Source organism: Candida dubliniensis, chromosome 2 (assembly GCF_000026945.1).
Source record: "Candida dubliniensis CD36 chromosome 2, complete sequence".
In the NCBI taxonomy this organism is placed as follows: domain Eukaryota; kingdom Fungi; phylum Ascomycota; class Pichiomycetes; order Serinales; family Debaryomycetaceae; genus Candida; species Candida dubliniensis.
This window is the reverse complement of record NC_012861.1, coordinates 91,394-106,041: the sequence shown is the minus strand read 5'-3', so window position 1 is coordinate 106,041 and position 14,648 is coordinate 91,394. Positions and strand designations below refer to the sequence as shown.

Below are 14,648 nucleotides of genomic sequence, written 5' to 3'. Positions count from 1 at the left end.
TTTATTTATTTATTTATTTATTTTTATTTGTTCCATCTATAGGATCCTTATTTATTTCGTTAAAGATTTCTTGTCTTAATAGAGTGATTTTGATATCTTTATCCAATTGAAGATTTGATTGTTTGAGTAATCCATCTTCAATGCATTCTTTACCAAGACAGATTCGAATTTCTTCAAACAAGTTATTAAGCCATCTATCAGTAAAGTTGGTCCAAACTTTGGAAACCTGGTTGAACCCTAAAACCAAACCCAAGGTGGCCAAGGCAACACATTCATTAGCTCCATATCCAAAATACTGATAACCGCAAAACGATATAAGCGATATAGGGAACTGATAATACAAAAATGCAGTTGCCAAGGCACGATATACAAAAGGTTGTATTTCTTCAGCAACACCTTTGTTGATCACCTTATTTTTCAATTTCAACAATGGATTATCAATCACATCGGCCTCACCCAGGCTAATCTTCCCCTTTAAGTAGTTGTAATTCTCTATACTCTTGTTCATAAAGTGGTTCATGAAAAAATCCTTTATATCATATTCTACATTGTCATTTTTGTAATACAATTTCCACCAAATGAGATTTTTACGGAAGAAGCTAGTTGTTTTTGGTTTAAATTCGTCTTGTAATTCAGTATTGACTAAATCTGTGAATCTGGCAATCTCCATATTGGAAATATCATTAATCTCTTCTGGTGCAGCAGCAGTTGATATTCTTTGCTTGATTTTGAATTTTATGTTGTGTAAAAGCCATTGTTGCAACACTTGTGTCTGGGAAAACCAATTTATAGCTTTGTATAATTCATAAATGTTACTGTTTGTCATGCTATTAATAAACGTATCGGTTGCTAGCACGTCTTTTGAAATAAATTCACTTATTCCATTATAAGCAAGCTGGCTATTTATCTTAATCAAATGGCTATGAGATCCGCTCGCAAAAGTAACTGGGGTGGACTCGGAACTATGAGGAGTAAACTCGCAATTGTCAAGGACATTGAGTAGTATTCTATTTTCGACGTCTTTACAATAATCTGTGTTTTTCAACTCATTTGAAACATTGATTAAGAAAACATAATCGCTAGTATTTGCGATATCAGAAACCTCTTCAATAATCAAATCATTTGCACTCTCAATTTGCTGTTGAAATTTATTTCTATAGTTGCCTGATAGTATCGGTGAAGGAAGTCTAAACTCTCCACTTTCCTCATCCACTTCAACTGTTTCGTTATATACAAATGTCCCCAAAGACTTTCTTTTGACGATTTTATCAAACCAAATTTCATTACCCGAAGCCAATGGATCAGCCATCAAGGCTTCAATCAATTTTGAATTGGTTCTAGTCTCTTCATTGGCATATATTACTCCAATCTTTAACAGCTGAGTCTCTAGTCTATGCTTATTCAAGTTTATATATTTGGTGATATCCTCATTTATGGTGAAATCTTCTGGGAAGGAACTCTTGTAGTTGTTCAAATTGTATATGAGACTATTGTTGGTGAAATTTCTGTTGGTCGTACTAACAAACCTATTCGCCAACAATTTCAACCAATGTTTGCTAATAACATCTGTATTAACCAAGCACTTGCTGATAATGGGATTTACTAGAATCATTTCCCTGGTTAATCTGTTGATTGCTGGAGACGTCAAAACTAAACGATTATGCGTATAATGTGTGTGATTGGTTGCACTGACAAAAAAAAAAAAAAAATTCTAGAATAACAAACACAGGTAATCCCCTATGCAGTACTCAATTGGTAGTTTTATTGTTGCCAGAAAGTTGCAGTTGATAACTGAACCAGGTTAGACAATTACCAATAACATTTGCCATTGAAAATCAAAGTGAAGTGTAACAGTTGATTTCGCTGTTCAGTTTCTAGAAGTGTCTTATTATAATGAGACCTTTTTAGTTACTACTGTATAATCTGTAGTAAATTAGAGATATGCGACGCGTTGACAATATGAAATTGTGATCCTATAAATGATATGTAATTCAAAGAACATGTCTGACCAAATACAGCAGAGTTTTTCAGACCCATCTATCGGTGTACGTCGAGAATTGTATTTTATACAAAAATTCAAATCAAGGACAATACGCGTTTGTGCAATGTCAATTGCCGTACAAAACCTGTATATGTTAATATAAGGCCACAGAGTACATCCTGCCTCAAGGGAGGGTACGACAATAAAGTGAGATAGCCCTCTTGGTAGAGAAGAAAAGCGAATCCAGTTGACAACAATGCTAGGTCATCCTTGTCACAAAGAACAATACGGAGATGGTCGGAAAACAGAATCAACAATCTGATTTGTGAAACCAACCAAAGAAAAATAGAGCGAGAAATCAATTCTGTGTGGAGGGAAAGTGAAGGAACGAGACACAACAAGAAAAAAAAAAATCACAATCTTGATAACTCTTGAACATTCCCAACAACGATCTCCTAATTCACATCGTCACGCGATTAACAATTCAACTTAATTATAAATACATGAATAGTTTTTCTTTTTAAGGTTTAGAATTTTGTTCGATACAGACGCCACTTATAGCCTAACATAGCCAATTATCAAGAAGTATGAGTGAACAACAACAACAACAACAACCACTACTAAAGCGAGTTGCACAGTCTGTGCAGAAATATGCCACGTTCATAGGCCCAGGATTAGTGGTCAGTGTAAGCTATATGGACCCAGGAAACTATCTGACGTCAGTATCATCTGGGTCTATGTACCAATATAAATTGTGTTTCATTATTTTCATGGCGAATTTGTTTGCTATAATTTTACAAGCTTTATGTGTCAAATTGGGGACTATAACTGGTTTAGATTTGGCAGAAATGTGCCGATTACATTTAAATCCAAGGTTAAACCTTTTCATGTACTTCTGTGCTGAAATCGCCATTATAGCTACCGATTTAGCTGAGGTTGTTGGAACCGCGATTTCGTTGGAGATTTTATTTGGGATTCCTCTATTGTATGGGGTTTTGATTACCGTTTTGGATGTTTTGATTATTTTAATGGCGTATCACAAGGATGGAAGTATGAAACAGACCAAATTCTTTGAAATATTGGTATCAATATTGGTGGCTGCAACCTGTGTGTGCTTTATTCTAGAACTTTTCAAATGCAATTTCGAGCCAGGCTCTGGCTGGGAAATATTTAAAGGATTTTTACCAGTCAATAAAGAAATATTCAAAGAATCAATGGCGTTATTTTTGAGTTGTGGGATTGTTGGTCTGACTGTCATGCCCCATTCCTTGTTTTTAGGTTCTGCATTGGTTCAACCAAGATTGAAGGAATACGATGAGACTCATGGCACCAAGTTGAATGTTTTGCCTGATGGAAATGAGAGCACCACAAGATTGGTACCACCACACCAACCAGTAGAAGGATCGAGATTACGGAGAATCTCTGATGGGTCATTGTTGGCAAACAAGTATAAACCCTCGTATGCGGCAATCAAGTATTGCTTGAACTATTCATATGTTGAATTGGTGTTGTCGTTATTTATTGTTGCAGTATTTGTGAACTCGGCAATTTTGATTGTTGCTGGGTCTACGTTATACGGCAAGCCAGATGCAGCCGATGCCGACTTGTTATCGATTTATGAAATGTTATCGTATTATATCTCACCGGCTGCTGGGTTGGTCTTTGCGTTGTCGATGTTGTTTTCGGGACAAAGTGCCGGTATTGTATGTACCATGGCAGGACAAATTATTAGTGAAGGGTTTATCAATTGGACATTAGAGCCTTGGAAAAGAAGAATAGTAACCAGAGTGTTGGCGATTGTTCCAGTCATAGTGGTTGTTGGCATTTTGGGCAGAGAGGGTGTTTCAAAAGTAATGAACTCTTCTCAAGTTGTTTTGAGTTTTATTTTACCAATTGTCAGCGCACCATTGATTTATTTTACCTCGAAAAAGGAGTTTATGACTGTGGTAGATACATCTTTAACAGACGAATCAACCCCACTTTTAGAAGAAAATGATCTTGATGAACAAATTCCAGTCAGAAAAATCAGTTTTGAGAACGGTAGTGTTCTTCGTAATGCTAGTATTCTTACCTGGATTATCATTACAGGTTTGAATATCTATTTAATTATTGCATTTGCGAATGGGGCTGATATTTAAATTTATACAACTAGATTTTGTCTATAGAATATCAATAAAAAAAAAAAAAAGAAAGAAAGAAAGATACAAATTAGAAATGAAAAGAATACTATATTATTATATATTAATATTACACAATCATTGTACATTACAAAGTATAGACGCTATCAGCTTAACCTAATCTTGTTGGTCTTTTTCTATATGCTGATGGACCCTTGAGATTCGGCAACCGGTTCAGTTTGGTGTTAGAAGAAGTACCATTGTTAGTGATTGCTTTAGTTGGGGGGATTCCTGGTAATGTGCCACTGAATTCTGATACCAATACTGGAATATTTTTACTAAATTGGTATGAAAAGCATCCTGGGTTTATGTTGAACAACTGAATAGCTATGGAGATTAGTTTAACCACTCTATTGTATAAGATATTTTCTTCATGTTGAGGAGCTACTGGGTTTCGTACATCACTTCGTGAATACCTTTCCTGACGTAGTTTATTCAATTTCAATAATGAAATGGAAATCATTTTTTGAAGTTTTTGAGGGTTAACCAAATCTTGTTTATGCTCCTTCAAGTAGTTTAACTCTTCAACCTTGGTTGGATCCCACTTAATAATGTTCGCAATGTTTATGTTTTGAGGAGATGGATTTTCTTCTGCCGGCTCTTGGGCCCTCTCCCTTATTTGTTGTCCATTGGTGGGTTTACTTCCATTTTCAGTATTAGATTTGCTTTCACTTCCATCCTCTTTATCCGGCACTGTATCATTAACTAAAGGACTCGTCTCGTGCGTATTTTCTACAAAACTTTGTTTGAGTTCAGCAATCTCTGTCATACCAATATGCTGTAACCAAACATTAGCTTTCAATTTGTTTCCCACAATAGACCCAGACAGGTTTCTCGATGGTGCGAATGATCGATAATAGTTTCCTGGTCCCCAAATATTGGTCGGTTTTGTGGAGAAATCGTTATCTCTATTCTTCAAAATTGAAAGTTTTGTCTTGGTTGATGCACCGGCTCCATCCTCGAGTTCTTGATTGGCATTAAAGTTTGCTGGTTTTATAGTCTGTGAGGTGTAAGTTAACCAAGTTGGCACTGAAATAGTGTACCAAGTGGGATGGAAAAAGTCGTGTAATATATTCGTTGGTTGATCTAACGGTGAGGGAATTCTGTTAGTAATAGGTGATAAAGTCTCCAATGTGTTTTCAGACACCGAATCTTTGATACTAGGAACAACTTGGGCAATTCTGTAAGGCGACGGAACAATTGTTGCTCTGTTATCCAACTCGGATTTAGAGACCACGGACGAAAACAATGGTTGAGTCTTTTTCGTTGGTTCCTCTTTATGTTGATGATGTTGATAAAAGACACTGGAAGATTGGGTTTCTGATTCTTCGGTGGTTGAAATATAAGTGATGACTTCACCGTTGGAAATATTGTAGTTAGTGATGATCTTGGTAAAATCTTCATCTAATTGTGTTTCCAATTCAGTTTTAATCTCAGCGGTTTCATTGTTAAACTTGATCAAGTTACCAACTTCACGTAATAACAATTCTGTGGAAAACTTGTAAAAAAAATCCAACTCTTTATATTCTAAAGATCCATTTACTTCTTTGTTCAACAAAATCGATGCGACAGCCTTGATATCATGAAATAATTGATATGGTGTGGAATACTGTCCATTTTTAAATTTATTTTCAATGCTGGTGACATCCGTTGTTGTGTGTGATTGTAAAGATGACACTATTTTCATCGGATTTTCCTGGTAAAAGTCCACTGGAAGTATCTCACTAGTCAAAACATATTTATTTGTATGTTCATATACTATAAACAAATCTGGTAATATATTCTCAAATTTGGACACTTGGAAATTATGGTTAGTCGTTGGTCCATTGCAAGTTTTTTTTTTTTCTATTCTGGGATAAATATACATACATAAAGAACTTTTATTTTCAATATCTTTTGTCATGGTTGTCTTGATGGTGTCACCTATAAGATTATACTAGGACGGAAAAAAAAACAGAACAAGAAAATCAAAATATACTGAAAGACTAATATCTTGTTTTTTTTTTTTTTCTGTTTGTCTTGTTGTAAGTTTTTTTCCTCTTTTTTTTTTTTTTTTTTCTGCTCGTTGATGTTTTATTCTTTTTGGTTGTCATTTTTTGTGATGTATACACGACTTATTCTTTACACATAGTTGCAACCTACCAGTATACAATGTTGTTTGGAGAGGTTGTTTCATGGGGAGTACTATTTACCTACTAATATTGATTTATTCAAACTTTTTAATTTTTAGTTGACTTTTCAGTTTTGAGTTGGAGTTTGCATGTGTTTGCTTTTTTTTTTTTTGTTGTTGTTGCAATGAACCAACCCTCGTGGCTTAACTTTGATTTTATGAATTTGTAATTTTCAGAATTGATAACTCGATTGCAAAATCCTTCTTTTAATACCTCACTTGGGAATCCCTTTCTGTGAAACCAGTTGCATGTAAAATCCCAGTTTAGTTCAGAAAGGGAGGCAGTTTCAAGATTCTTTATAATGTCGAGTGTTTTCACTTTAATCTTCTTATCAAACACCTTCAGTTTTGCTTTGGGATGTTTTCTTTTGAAGTAATTCATTTTTGTAAGTATAAAAGGGTTGTATTGATTTAGTGGTGTACATTTATTTCCACTGCATGAATTATCACTCTTTGTATGAACAGTGGTATCATTATCATCGTCTCCCTCTGCAATGGTATCAAAAAGTTCAAGAGAGTCGTCACATAAGGAAAAACTCCAATCATTTGAATTGCTCATTCCCAGATTTAGTTTGACAGCTTTCAGCAAGAGTTTGCTTTAAATTTGTTAAGTTCCTGTACTTTTGATTTTTCTCTTTTTCGGTTTTTTTTTGCAACAACTTGGAAACAAGTTTCATCATCATACAATAAAATTTGAGAAAAAGTTTGATACATTCTATTTTGGTGACACATACTATCAAATACACATATAACATCGTTCCTAGCAATATACAAATCAGTGTCTATTCGAAACAATAGATTGAATATTGGTAATTTGGTTGGACACTTGCAGGGCCAATTCATCCTTGACCTTTTCTCTTTCTTCAAGAGAAGTGTATTGGTGCTTCCCTCTCAAAGTCCAATCTATTACTGAAAAAATTAAACAAACACCAAACACAGCTGACGAATAATTCATATTACTTCCAGAAACAGGCATCACTGTTGGGAAATTATAGAAAACAAAAGCAAATATAGCCCATACAATTAACCCAACATTAGCAACTAAACCAAAACCATTTAACCAGAAGGGGCCGTGTCTAATTTTGTTTCTTTTAAATACCAAAAATACGGTTGGAATCAAGTATGAAAGTAACAAGAAAGTGACACAAGAAATCAAAATAGAATTATAGGCAGTTGAAGAGCCCAAATATATACAACCAATGACCATGACCCAGAAATTTGACAAGAGGTGGGCATTTACCACATTTCCAGTTCTACTATCAACCTTTGCCCAAAGTCTCGACAATGGCAATCCATTATCTCTGGAAAAACTGTAAATAATTCTAGACGCCCAGGTACTGCAGCCAATAGAACAACCAAGAGAAGTCAAAAGAATAAGAAATTCCAAACCCACAGCTGCTGCTTTAGAATTGGTGGCTTGATAATAAATATCCAAAATAGGCACCCCAGTATTGGATGACAAAATATCATCCAAGTTTTTGATAGAAAAAAACATGGCAATAGAATAGGTGAAAGAAGTGATGAACCCAATGGCAACAGTTCCAAGAATAGCCTTTGGAATGTCAGTTGCAGGACTTAAACTTTCTTCAGCTATATGAGTGGCAGCATCTAAACACGAAAAACTCCAATTAGGATTGATCAAACCAACAATGAATGCAATGGCCGAAGAAGACCAACCAGTACCGTTATTAAATTCAACGAAAACAAAATGCGGGCTTTGGAAGTCACCATCATGCATCGAAAGAACAACTATTGTGATAACAACAAATGAGAAAAGCGAAGTGTACAAGGTGGTACTTGAGATCATGGGCAACGGCTTTTCGTAGATATTGAAAAATACTAACAAGATCGTAATAGCCTCGTAAACAATAAACACTTGCCATCTTTGAATTGTTTTCTCAGGATGATGAAGCATATACATACCAACAATTGCAGTAGCAGACGTCATATTGACACTGGCAGTAGTGAAAGTACTTCCTGCGGCCAGCAAAATACCAGTGAAATAAGCACAGGCACGAGCATACTTTGGAGGAGCCAATTTTTGCGCCCAATAAATCTGGGCAGCGGCATTAGGATAAGCTGATGAAAGTTCGGAAAGAGTAATACCAATGAAAACAGAAAAAATTGCAACAATAATAATACCATAAATAATCATCATTGGCCCACCAGAACTGATACCAGCTACTAAGGAACCCAGAATACCAAACCAACTATTAGTGATACCAAAACCAATACCTAAAAGAGATATGATACTAAAGTTTCTTCTAAGTTCTGGTGAGTACCCAGTCTCGGCGACCAATTCTAAGTTAGCTTGTGCCTCTTTCAAGAGCCTCTCTGCTTTTTTATCATCAGCCACCGCCAAAGCGTCTAAGTTTGTTGTCACATGATTGGTGACTCTATTTGATAGAATATTGTGTATTTCACCCTTACCAAAACTGGCTCTTCTTGGTGAATTAGAATCTTTCTTTTCAATTGAGTCAGACATAATATGAATAATGTAATTTATTGACCAGCAATAATAAAACAAATAGTACTTTTAGAGTAAAAAGTATAAAGAATGTGATCTAGTTTAAACAAATTGAAAACAGGACTGTCGAGGCTTCCAAGGAAAAATCATTCTGTATTTATGACAACTAAAACATCAAAAGAAGTTATTATTTTTGGAGATATCAGTAGTGAAGTCGAGGCACAGAGAGAGGGCTTTCTTCTGTAAACTATCTTAAACCTCTTTTAATTATGTTGTGCCTGTGTGTGTGTGCATAATAACGATTTCCAAGATTGAGTTTATCTTATCAGTTGGGGAAATGGAAATTGGAAATTAATCAGTAATTAAAAATCAAACACAAAACCAAAAACCAGAAAAAAAGGACAAAACTGAAACGACTCTTCAAAAGATTGATCTGACCTTATCTATGGAAAGGTCTATAACATGAATCAAATAGAGTCGGGAGTGTGTTGTCTGCAAGAAGGACAGAAAAGGCAAAGTTTGTCCAATGTGTCGTTTTACATAAACAACAAGATCTCCGCTTTTCTTTCTTCCCCCATCCAAAAAAAAAAAAAAATCAATTGCAACAAAAGATCATATCTATCAGCCCCAAAGATAATCGAATACCAACAAAGAGAGATTTTTATCTCGCAGTAAAAAATAAAAAAATGTCAAGCTCTAATCTACAGGAAAGAATAACTAACCAATTAAAACTCAAACAGTAATATCTGGAGCAATGATAACTAAAATTACATCCTTTGCATCAAAAAAAGGCTTCCAAACAATTACCCAAAACTGAAAAAGTTTACAGAATTCAAAAGTATTTCAAACTTCTATATGATGTCAATCAATTTTGGGTAAAGATTTCCAAAGTATTAAAGAAAAAGACTTGTCACTAACACTACAGAACCTTTGATAGTTTGAACTTAAGCACATGGTAGTACCTGACTTTAAGGACATACCTGGCTTTTACTTTTATTTATTGCGATTTCTGCTTATCTGTAAGTCTTATTATTCTTAAATTACCTGTTAGTCACAACGGTTTCATGCAACTTTATAGAATATAACAAACTAACTAACATGTCCCCGTGGCAAATGCTCTCTGTTACATACCATATTGTCTCAGTTATTGATTAACTTTCTAGATATATCATAATACTACTAGTGATTGCAAAAACGTTATACTTCTAGCTATATACATCTAATTCTTTAGTGTCTCTAAAATATATCATCGTCATCATCGTCGTCGTCAGTGTCATCAAAACCAAACTCATTCATTATACCTGCCTTCATTAATATGTCATCCCAATTACTAAACATAATGACAGCAGTTTCACTCAAAGCAATTACAGCCATTCCACTGCCAACACCGATCCATAATCCAAATACTTGTAGACCAACAATTTTACTTAAAACCATAGCCAAGGGCAATGCAAATGCGTAATATGCAATGAAATTTATATAGCCACCGATTTTTTGTGATCCTTGAGCTCTCAATATACCACTATTGACGGAGGCAATACCATCAAAAATTTGTAAAACACTAACCAACGGGTTCAATAAATCGACGATAAGTGAAATCACTTCAGGATCATCGGAAAAAATCCGAGCAATCTCGTATCGGAACGAAAATAAAGATAAACAGTTGATAGTGGAAACAATCACGGCCGCCACCATGGCTACTCTAGTTGCTAAAATAGCTCCTGCCATATTCTGCCCGCCAATAAAATTAGCAATCCTGGTCGTGGCGGCAATACCAACGGAAAATGGTACCATATATGTGAGTGACGCAATACTGGAAACAGCACTCTGAGCTGCTAATTGAACTGTCCCAAAGTACGACGCAAACAAAGTCATTATTTCGTATGCCATATATTCAGATTCCATCATAACGATACCAGGTAGGGCCAAATGAATAATTTGGTTCCAGTTACTGAAAAGCTCTTCCGTAGATGCTAACCCAAACCAACATTTCCCTCCATCAATGTATCTGACATAAAGAACCAACAATATCATCATCAACCAAAAATTGATCCCCGTGGCTATGGGCGCACCAATGTATCCAATCCCATAATTCTCATTCCATACAAGAAACCACGAAAGTCCAATATTTATCGGAGCACTGACAAAGAGGATACCGGTACCTGCTTCAAATATACCCTGTGCCTGTAAAAATCTCTTTGAGTTTTCGAAAAGAATATAGCCCGGAGCCCCCAATATCAAGTACCTTAAAAACTCTTGTGTTAAATCAACCACTTCAGGATCATCAATGACGAACTTCAAAATCAGCCCAGAAAACCACCAAAACAAAGCACACGGAAAAAACAAAATCATTGAAAAAACATTACATCTTTGGACAAATATGCTCATCAATTCATAGTTACCTGCACCGTAAGCTTGTGGACACAACGTATCTAGCGCAGTTGCTGTTCCTTCAAATATAGCAAATGTGATTGTTGAGGTCATGGTTGCCAAGGACACGGCTCCTAACTGCTTTGTACCCAATTTACCCACAACAACCAAACAGACAATCGAAAAAACATGTTCCAAAATGAATGTTAAAATTAATGGAAACGAATTTTTAAATAAGCTTTTTGACTCTATGGTATAATCAGTTTTTAGATTAAGAAAGTCTTCCTGAGGACTAACAACAGTAGGCATGGTACTTGATCGCCTTCTTCCCAATTCCAAATCATCATCAAATTCGTCTTCGTCACTACTTCCTGCTGGCGACGATGCTGCAGATATTCTTCGTTGATGCTCTTCTTGCAACCAGTCGTGGAATGACTCTTGATCATCAACAGTATGCACTGAACTTAAGGTCGATGGCAATGACCGCGAAGTGCTAACGCTGGCAACATCGCTGTGTTCGTCTTCTGGACTATATATTTGTGATCCAACTTCTATGTTTGACAAAAAAGATCGTTGGTCATCGCCATCACCGTATATAAAAAGTGGGTATTGTGTTGATGGTGGGACAAATAACCTTCGTCTTCTACTACCAGTGAGCCCACCTGCATTGTTAGGATTTGCAAGTCTATTTATAGTTGGGAATAAAACCATTTTGAAACGAGTCTTCCCTCTTTTGAGTCTTTGTTAAAGCTTGTGATATGTCTATATTGCAGACTATTACTCTCTATTTGTTTTGTCTTTTTTCTTGCTACTAAAGCAGAAGAAGTGATGTAGAACAAGTCCATTATTTTTGCGGGCCTTGGTTGCGTGAGTCGTGTAAATGTTAATACCAGAAATATCCAATCCTACTATTAACCTCATCAACCCAGTATATTTAAATCAGTCCTTGTAGTCAATACCATGTTTTTATATACTCTCGGTATTGCTGGAAATTGTTAAAACTTTCCTGAATGTTCTAACTCTTTAATACCATGTTGTTGATACTTGGATTCCAAATAACATGCTACGAGTGGTCATGTGATGGTCTTGAATCATTAGTATATTAGTAAGCAATGCTTCTTTTCGATCCAAAGATCAATATCTCACAAGCATCAGTTTACAACAACTGTGCAAGTTCCTATTCCGGTTTTCGGAATCATTATAAATTATTGCAACTGCCACTGAAATTGAGCACAACTCTAGTTTCACATCGATAAACAATCATAGCATTGGTCAAACTGAAAAGGCAAACTCATATTTATATGTAAAAACTTATTTAAGTATAAATATATATATGTAATAACAAAAATAAACAAACAAACAAAAACTAGAACAAATCCTGGTTCATTCAAAAGATCATCCATATAGCTCCGCCCAAAATAACCGCCAAAACTATTGCTGTCAAGACACCAGCACCAGCTTTATCCTTTCCTGTTATGGTTAATTCATTCTTATTGGCATTATCTTCTGAGTTGGTACCGGCAGCATAGTTCGTTCTGTTAGTACCACCAGTCTTAACAGAAAGCGGTGGCTCAACGATCAAAGCCATCATAACTTCCAAGGCACTAGTCTGTTCACCTAAACCATAAACACCATCCCAGCTGCCGAGTGCCCAATTTTCACCACATGTCACCCCATCGGACCCACCGGAACATGATTTAGCAGCACCTTCAGCACTTGCCTCCAAAACTTCTCTAATCTTATCTTTGGTTTCTGGCACCAATTGTGTAGTTAAGCCAAGGCAACGTGAGAACAAACAACGGAAGGACCTTTGATCATTGTTACATTTGTTTTGGGGTTGGCAAGTTGTCTCTTGCATAATCTTATTGGCAAAAAAATATGATAAAGATGCTTGTACAATCTCATTTGTTCTAGTCAACCATACATCGTCGCCGGTGAAGTTGTACAAATAAGCACAGCCAGTCATAAATACACCATATGTGTAGGACCATCTCAAGTCAGTCACAGAACTACAGTTGTTAGCGATTTTAGCACCATCATAAATTCTAACATCACCATTTTGCTCTTCGGTTAAAAAGCCGACATCTTCCATCCATTTCCAAACTTTCTCAGCTGTGTCCACATAAACTGAGCTGTTCCCAGTATATCTTGCTAATCTTGCTGCCAAATGGAAAAGACAACCATTTGAAATTGAATTCTTATAATCATAACCCGAATTCCAAGTGAAAATTTGCCATCTTAACCCCCCACCACAATTATCGGCATCCCATCTTGCATTCATGGTATTGAATACGGCCTGGACCATCGCTAACCAACTGTGTGACTCTGGCTCAGTGAAATTTCTTTCCACAGCTTGCATAATAGCCATACCCCAAACACCTTGATCATCATTACCTTCTGTCATTGATTGATTAGATGGAATATAATTGTAGTTTTCACCGGCTTGGTGGTACATTCCATTATAAATCAAGCTTTCCAATGTAGAGTTGTCGGATTCACAGAAAGTATAAAAATCAACTAACCCCCCAAAAGCTTCACCTGCATTCCACCAATAGTTTGGTGGAGCAAACATTCCCACAGTACCTCCATTTTTGAGACCTTCGTAATAGTTCCAAACACCTTGGACAACAACCTTTGCTGCAGAGCATACAGAATCTTTATCGTCAACAGTAAGGTCCACTGATTGCACAGATGACGTGAAAAATAATAGGATTGATATTATTAGCTGTTGTAGTGAGATCATGAGTGAGGAATAATGTGTTGTCGAGGTTCTTAGTTTGAAGTTGATCAATCTCTATGTTGTAATGTTGGGAAATCAACCGCAGTCGAATGGAGAAAAAAAAAAAAAAAAATAAAATATAAAAATAGAAGTTGTAAATAAAATAATCTTAGGAACGCGAAGAATTATATAAATTTTGTAGTAGAATTTTTCGACTTTAAGACTGAGAGCAAAGCTAATGTACCCAAGATAATTGTTTGCTCTGGAATGAGGTTGAAAATGAGTTTTTTTAAACTCTGTAGTTATATGATTGTAAGATTGATAAGAAAAAACAAATGAGGTAAAATTGCGAGGAAATAAAGAAAAGAATTGAATCTTAAGATTTCGAATCAAATGTGACGAGACTTTGGGGTTTTCTTTTTTTGCCACACACCTAAACTCACACACAATCTACATAGCCATACATATGAAAACTGAACTGAGCTGTAGCAATAAAACTATACTTGATTGGGTTGGTTGGTAGTTGCCATGAGCACTTGTTAGTAAATGGCTTTTACATTCTTAGTTGAAGATGCAGTACTGTAGCTTGATACAGAACATAAACAATGAACAAGTCTCGACAAGATGCAACAAGATATTTGGATGTTTAATGTAACCTCAAAAAGTTTCATAGATCGTACTGGTTGACTGGTTTGGTCCATTGCAAAAGGCAGCTTGTCTTGGTGTAGTTCTTCTTACGCTTACAAATGACGTCATTATAAGCA

The 14,648-nt window shown here is 35.8% G+C and overlaps 7 protein-coding genes across 7 annotated transcripts; 1 reads left to right on the top strand and 6 right to left on the bottom strand. All coding sequences in view use genetic code 12, as the record gives it.

Moving 5' to 3' along the window:
• Window positions 1-13: 13 nt before the first annotated feature.
• CD36_15550 (conserved hypothetical protein) lies at window positions 14-1,612 on the bottom strand (the record flags this gene model as incomplete). The annotated part of the gene is made up of 1 exon (XM_002417989.1): window positions 14-1,612. One exon carries the CDS (start codon window positions 1,610-1,612, stop codon window positions 14-16), a length of 1,599 nt encoding a protein of 532 aa, XP_002418034.1.
• Window positions 1,613-2,568: 956 nt separating this feature from the next.
• On the top strand, window positions 2,569-4,119 carry CD36_15540 (vacuolar Nramp iron transporter, putative; the record flags this gene model as incomplete). Its single annotated transcript, XM_002417988.1, has 1 exon — window positions 2,569-4,119. One exon carries the CDS (start codon window positions 2,569-2,571, stop codon window positions 4,117-4,119), a length of 1,551 nt encoding a protein of 516 aa, XP_002418033.1.
• Window positions 4,120-4,270: 151 nt separating this feature from the next.
• Window positions 4,271-6,061, bottom strand: CD36_15530 (chromatin remodeling complex subunit, putative; the record flags this gene model as incomplete). Its single annotated transcript, XM_002417987.1, has 1 exon — window positions 4,271-6,061. One exon carries the CDS (start codon window positions 6,059-6,061, stop codon window positions 4,271-4,273), a length of 1,791 nt encoding a protein of 596 aa, XP_002418032.1.
• A 316-nt stretch (window positions 6,062-6,377) lies between these two features.
• Window positions 6,378-6,887, bottom strand: CD36_15520 (conserved hypothetical protein; the record flags this gene model as incomplete). The annotated part of the gene is made up of 1 exon (XM_002417986.1): window positions 6,378-6,887. The coding sequence occupies one exon, from the start codon at window positions 6,885-6,887 to the stop codon at window positions 6,378-6,380; it is 510 nt and encodes a 169-aa protein (XP_002418031.1).
• A 216-nt stretch (window positions 6,888-7,103) lies between these two features.
• On the bottom strand, window positions 7,104-8,813 carry CD36_15510 (choline and nitrogen mustard permease, putative; the record flags this gene model as incomplete). The annotated part of the gene is made up of 1 exon (XM_002417985.1): window positions 7,104-8,813. The coding sequence occupies one exon, from the start codon at window positions 8,811-8,813 to the stop codon at window positions 7,104-7,106; it is 1,710 nt and encodes a 569-aa protein (XP_002418030.1).
• Window positions 8,814-10,031: 1,218 nt separating this feature from the next.
• Window positions 10,032-11,876, bottom strand: CD36_15500 (mate family drug/sodium antiporter, putative; the record flags this gene model as incomplete). Its single annotated transcript, XM_002417984.1, has 1 exon — window positions 10,032-11,876. The coding sequence occupies one exon, from the start codon at window positions 11,874-11,876 to the stop codon at window positions 10,032-10,034; it is 1,845 nt and encodes a 614-aa protein (XP_002418029.1).
• Window positions 11,877-12,552: 676 nt separating this feature from the next.
• On the bottom strand, window positions 12,553-13,908 carry CD36_15490 (cell wall mannosidase, putative; the record flags this gene model as incomplete). The annotated part of the gene is made up of 1 exon (XM_002417983.1): window positions 12,553-13,908. One exon carries the CDS (start codon window positions 13,906-13,908, stop codon window positions 12,553-12,555), a length of 1,356 nt encoding a protein of 451 aa, XP_002418028.1.
• Window positions 13,909-14,648: the final 740 nt, after the last annotated feature.